General features: G+C 55.5%; 1 protein-coding gene and 1 long non-coding RNA gene across 3 annotated transcripts in view; one reads left to right on the top strand and one right to left on the bottom strand.

Moving 5' to 3' along the window:
• Positions 1 to 859, bottom strand: part of LOC115276137 — a 3,242-nt gene extending 2,383 nt beyond the window's left edge. Inside the window, exon 1 of the long non-coding RNA XR_003901827.1 lies at positions 473 to 859. This is a non-coding gene — a long non-coding RNA (uncharacterized LOC115276137). The remainder of the gene's footprint in view (positions 1 to 472) is intronic.
• The window catches only part of RABL6 (RAB, member RAS oncogene family like 6), a 19,764-nt gene continuing 13,648 nt past the window's right edge, over positions 8 to 6,123 (top strand). For both annotated transcript variants that reach the window (XM_029919960.1, XM_029919959.1), the window contains exon 1: positions 8 to 239. In XM_029919960.1, the coding sequence (XP_029775820.1) occupies positions 110 to 239 (130 nt within the window). In that variant the 5' untranslated portion in view covers positions 8 to 109. The remainder of the gene's footprint in view (positions 240 to 6,123) is intronic.

Below are 6,123 nucleotides of genomic sequence, written 5' to 3'. Positions count from 1 at the left end.
CGCCCGGCCGCCGGGACCCGGGACATGGTGCGATCCGCGCCGGGTCGCCGCCGCCGCCGCCGCCGCTGAGCTCGCGGGCCGCGCCGGGCTCGGACGTGGAAGCGGGAAGATGTTTTCCGCGCTCAAGAAGCTGGTGGGGTCGGAGCAGGCTCCCGGCCGCGACAAGAACATCCCCGCCGGGCTGCAGTCCATGAACCAGGCGCTGCAGAGGCGCTTCGCCAAAGGGGTGCAGTACAACAGTGAGTGCAGGCCGGGCGCGCAGGCTCCTGCCCCCGGGACGCGACGGCGGGGTCCGAGGGCACGGGGGGCGGAGGCCGCTGCCCCGCAGGGTCCGCGGCCCGGGCTTTGGCGACTGGGTCTTGGCAGAGACCAGGTCGCGCCCCGGCCCGGGAAGCACCGGGGGCCCTGCCGCGTCTGCGGGGAGATGTGGCAGGTCCCGTGCCTCTCTGGTCAAGATGTGCTGAGCCCTTACCTGCGGCAAGTGCCCTAGGGACGTCCACCTGGGGTCGGGAGGTGATGCCGGGCCGGAGACGAAGTCCTGGAGGACCCCGCGGCCGGAGTGGGGGGCGCCTGGGCCCGCGGTGTTCCCCCCCGACCGGTGGGTCATTCCCGAGGAACACTGGCACGTGAAGAAATCTGTGCGTTTGGTTTGCACGGTGGAACTCGTCCAGGCGGTTCCCGGTGCGCCTGCGGGGCCCTGATTGGCCCGGATCACCTCGTCCAAGAGTGATTCTTACATAACGTGGGGAGAGCTCGGCGGTGTGTGACGCTCGAGGGGCGATGGGGCTCCCCGTCAATGACCCACGTGACAACCTGCCCAGGGGCGGTGAGACCCAGCTGGCTGCGGTGGTGTGAGTTGTGGGATTTGGTCGACTTCGTAGTCAGTTTGAGGGGAATATCATCTACGCCACACATCCCTGCCCCCCTCTTCTTTTTTTAAGAAGCATTTGTAAGGGATATATTTGGAACAAGCTCCAGAAGGCACCGAGACTCTTACCGTATGTAGGAGACTTCTCTTCCTGGAGGGAAGCAGCAGTCATTTAAAGATGCCCTCCGAGCCCAGGAGGTCTCCAGGCCTGACATAAATTATGTAAACTGTGTAGCTCCTGGAGGCTGCCGGTCCTGTTGACCTCTTTTAAGGTTTTCCATCTCACTGTCCTTTTCCTGGTGTTATTTAAAGCCCTTTGTGTTCTCTGTTTTTAACTTGTTTTCCTTTCAAGTATTTTCATATACTGCTACAAGAGTTGGGGTTCCTCCCTACCCTCATCCCCTCTGCTACTTTACGGGAACTTTCTGGTCTCTATGATGACATATTGAGGTGGTTACGTGCAGTATTAAACTAATCAGAAAGACCTTTGTGCAGGTTTAATTATTTTTTATGTTTGTTTATTTTTGAGGGAGACAGAGCATGATTGTGCGGGGATGAGGGGGGGGTCAGTAAGGGAGGAAGACAGGCAATCCCAAGCAGGCTCCAGGCTCCGACCTGACAACAGAGCCTGGTACGGGGCTCAAACTCATGAACTGTGAGATCATGACCTGAGCCGAAGTCAGATGCTTCACCAACTGAGCCACCCAGGCGCCCCTAAAGACCTCTGTGCAGGTACAAAAGAGAGGCATGTTAGATGTAGATGTATTCAACTTGAAATTTTGTATGTATTTGTCACATTCAGAGAGAATGGTAAGTCGAATTATTCATCTGTACGAAGCTTAGAATCTTCATTGGGTTCCCTCAAATTCACTTTTATTACTTCAAGTATTATTTTAAGCTTAATTCTCATTGTGTGGAGATCAGAGCTGGAAACTGTAAACTTCTCACCTTCTGAAGAGCACTCCCCGGCGGGCACATCCCCTGGCCGAGGGTGGGTAGGAAACGGGCAGGCGGGTAGAGTTGTTCCAGAGCAGTGAGCCCAGCCTCCGGCATTTGCGGGACAGGCTATGGCTCCCTAGAACTGCGGCAAAGGTGGAGAGTTTGAGAGAAATGCCATTTAGAGGGAGGCTGGCCTACAAGCGAACAGAGTGCAACTTGGAAACTCTGTGATTTCCTGTATTTATTTTCCAAAATACCTTATTTAGGGGAAACAAGCCAGCAAGATGATTATAGATTCAGGCTTTTTATAGGCAAGAGTGGATGGTTTCCAAGTGCAAACGTTGTCTCTTACGGAACGTTGTTCTCTTAGGGCCAAGTTTTCTTCTAAATTGCTGCGATAATAGAAGTGACTTGGGTCACTTCCGCAAGAGCCCCAGCACACACGTCAGATTTAGAATCAGTACCTGAATGAGACGTTGGACGATAATTATAGTTTGAAAGTTATTTGCATTCAAAGTGGCAGAAAGGGTGTTACCTGACTTGGTCTATCCTTTCTACTCTGGACTCGAGTTCCTGGTGGTGTTTAGTGGGCAAGCGCGCACCGGGGCACCTTCCCAAGTCAGGAAATGCCAGTCATGACGCAGCTTGTCCGCGTGCCCTCGCTCAGGACCACGCTCCTCGCAAAGCCGGCGCCCGGACGCGGGGCCAGCCAGAGTCCCGGCCCGTCGGGTCTCAGCACTAGAACTTTGAAACGGACTTAAACACTTCCCTCGCTAAAAAACCTTCTGAAAGGTTGATTTCGTGAAGGGTAAGAGAGCTTTTCCAGGGTAAGAAGGAAACAGCTTTAAGATTATGTCAAGAGTGTGAACTGACAAGCCATGTTTGGAAAAGAACCAAAGAGAACCGCCAGGAAAGAGAAACACGGCCGATAAAACCAAGAAGTCAGCGGGCAGGTGAATCAGCGCAGCAGCCACACTAAGGAGAGGACTCAGCCTGGAAGAGAGATGCGCGGCCTGGGCCGGGGCCACGCGTGGGGTACGAGTCTCACCCGAGAACAGCAGGGACGGGGAAGAAGCAGTATTTGAGGGAGTGAAGACAGGGTTTTCCAGAATTCAGGAAGGACGTGAAACTCCAAGGAGCCCCAGTCCAGGGCTTTAAAATCACCCAAACTGCACAGGCCGTGCGAGCATTTCCACCCTCGGGCGGAGGAGCCGGCGCCCAGCTGCTGCGGCCCACACGCTGCCGAGCCTCCGCTCGCGGCCTGCGGGGGCCTCACCCACGGAGCGAATGTGGGTCACTTGTTTCCGATCTGAGGCCACCGTCCGCCTGCACAGGCTCTCGCTGAAAGAATACCGAGGGTGCGTGCCAGACCGATGCTCTGGACGTGGGCGTGGGGTCCAGAAGGCAAAGGCGAGCGCGGAGATGGTGACTGCGTGGGCTGGGATCCAGGCAGGCGCTGGTCCCGCCGTCGCTGTGACTGTGACTCGTGGTCCGGTGGAAGGAGGGATCGAGCCCCTGGAGAGCCTCCTGGAGTCCGGGACTAAGCCGTCCTGGTTACGGCCTCGCGCTGTTTTAAGAGGAAGATAAAGAGATTAATTCACTTGAGAGGAATCACAGCAAACGTGAGTGAATGTTAAAAATTTAAGTTACTAGGGGGAGGCGCCCGGGCGCTTAGTCAGCTGAGCGCTCCACTCTTGATTTCGGCTCCGCTCACGATCCCAGGGGCCCGCACTGGGTGTGGAGCCTGCGTAAGATTCTCTCTCCCCTCCTGCCCCTCTCCCCCTTGCTCACTTTCTCTCTCTCTCTCTCTCACTCTCTCAATGAATGAATGAATAAATTTAAAATCTATACGGTTCAGTGATAATGAGCACCCCACATACTTGTGACCCCTGACTTAATACAGTTGGAAAATTTAGGAAAAGAACAACAGAGTAAACCCCAAGCAAGTAGAAGGAAGGGAATGACAAAGAAAAAAACAGAAACCGGTGACTTTTTAAAAAGAACCAGTTGAGGCATCAACAAAACATAACACGGTGGGTGCCTGGTGAAGCAGACTCCAGGAAGGTTCATAAAGAGAAAAGACAAATGTCACGGACGGCCAAGAGCACACAAATGTGACGACAGGTCTGTAAACTACAGAGTGTTCGGCATAATTTTGCACCAGTGTAACGGAGGACTTAGCGTGGACAGCGTCTTGGAGAAGGGCCCCCGAAGCTGACCCTGAGGAACCCCAACCCTGAGAGAGCCGAGCGTTGCGCTGAGGGCGGGGGCGCCCAGCCTTCTTCCTGCGCTTGGTAAGTCCTGCTGCAGGGCGGAGGAGGGCCGGGCACAGGGGTGGCTGTCCAGGCCTGTCTGTCAGCACGGATGGAAGGACCTAGCGAGAGGCTGGGAAACCCCATCTAGAAAGTCATCAAAATGTTCACAACAAACCGTTGCATTGAGACGGTAGGACGAGCCAAGGAACGCACGGATTGCTAGAAAGGAGGGATCTACACGTTAGCGGTGGGTAAAGGAGAAGCAGCATTATAATCCCAGTTAGTGCAAGAAAAAGATAAAATTCAACACCCATGCGTGGTGTCTAGAAAATACAAAGAGAAAACCCACTTCACTAAGATTTTTATCTGTAAGTAATCTCTCCACCCAACATGGAACTTGACCCCACTACCCCAAGATTAAGAGTCACGCTTCACCCACTGAGCCAGCCAGGTGCCCTGCGAAAACCCGCTTCTTAGCAAACTCTTGAAACCTGTTCAAGAGTATTTACCAAAACCTGTATCCATGTATACTAATGAGACATGGGAAGCATTTCTTTTAAAATCAGGACAGGGGCAAGGACACCCCACTTTCATTGAGCTTTCCCTGGGGATATGGGATTCCACCTAGCAGCACGAGAAAAAAATAAAAGTGTGGGGCAGGGGCAGATATAGGCCCTTCTAAAGGGAAAATATTAACATAAAAATAAAAAATATGAATTTTCCCAGGGTGCCTGTGGGGCTCAGTCAGTTAAGTGTCTGACTCTTGATCTCAGCTCAGGTCTTGATCTTGGGGTCATGAGTTCAAGCCCCACATTGGGCTCAGTGCTGGCATGGAGTCTACTTAAAAAAGTGTGTGTGTGTGTGTGTGTGTGTGTGTGTGTGTGTGTGTGTGTGTGTGAGAGAGAGAGAGAGAGAGAAAGAGAGAGTGTGTGTGAGAGTGAGTGAGAGAGAGAGAGGTTTCCCATTGTTGGGGCACTCTTGTGTAGGAAATGGACTACTGACACCTTCTCACCGTAGCACCCAACCTGTTTCTGGCAGGTCGATAAAGCTAAGAAGCTGAACAGTCCTTCCCTTTAAAAACATTTTAAAAGTCTGAATAAAACATTTAGGAAAACATCAATGCATCGCTCAGTTCTGAACTTGGATAGAGCTTGTGCGGCTGTCCGTTGCCCGTTTCTCAAGAGCAGAGAGAGGATGTTGGGGGGACGCCAGCAGGAGGGGAACCGCCGAACCCAGCCTCGGGGCGGCCTCCCCCCGGAGAGCCGCGCGCACAGCCTGGTCTGTGGGAGCCCAGCGGCGGGCCTGCCAGTGGGTTTGCCTCCGGATCGTCACTGTGGTCCCAGGGTCTCAAACAGAATTCACTAGAGGTCTTCCCGGGCCGGGCCGTTAGCGTTCCAAACAACAGGCAGAAATATCACAGGGACCTTCTGACAAAGCAGCTTCAGCCCAGACCTCCGTGAGCACAGAGTTCAGGAACCCGGAGCCGCTGGCAGAGGATGGGGGCCCGCAGCGGGCGGCGGCCGGGGCTCTGGCTTCGCGGGACATGAAGGCGCGTCGGGAGCGCTGCGTGGCGGCGGCGGGGGCTGCGCTTGGGCGGGAGCGCCTCGCGGCGTGTGTGCGACGGCAGGGCCACTGGACACCGGCGACCGAGTCCGTCCGCACAGTACGTTCAGAGAAGTGACAGAGGACTGGGCACACGAGCAGGAATCTGAAGGGTGTGGGAAAAGGCCAAGTGGGTTTGGAAAGGAACCTGCGTGGGGGAAGCCAAGTGCACCCACGAAGCGAGAGCCTGACACTGTCACAGTGACGTCCGGGCCCAGCTGCCCGTGGCCCCTGTCCCCTCCTCCTCGCTGAGCGCGTGTCTCGTGCAGGTCCCTCCGGCGGGGGGCTCCCCGAAGCGGCGCGCTTGCTGCACGGTGTCCGGGCCCGTGACGGAGACCCGGGGCACCCCCAGAGCTGCGCCAGCAGCGCAGCCGTGTCCTGGGGGCTCTCCCGGCTGTTTGGCTTCTGGCCGGAATCCCGTCTAGACGTCCCGCCCACCACGTTGAGGGCCATGGCTGG

Source organism: Suricata suricatta, chromosome 13, assembly GCF_006229205.1.
Source record: "Suricata suricatta isolate VVHF042 chromosome 13, meerkat_22Aug2017_6uvM2_HiC, whole genome shotgun sequence".
Taxonomy (NCBI): domain Eukaryota; kingdom Metazoa; phylum Chordata; class Mammalia; order Carnivora; family Herpestidae; genus Suricata; species Suricata suricatta.
The sequence above is the reverse complement of the archived record's forward strand: the minus strand, read 5'-3'. Positions and strand labels throughout refer to the sequence as shown.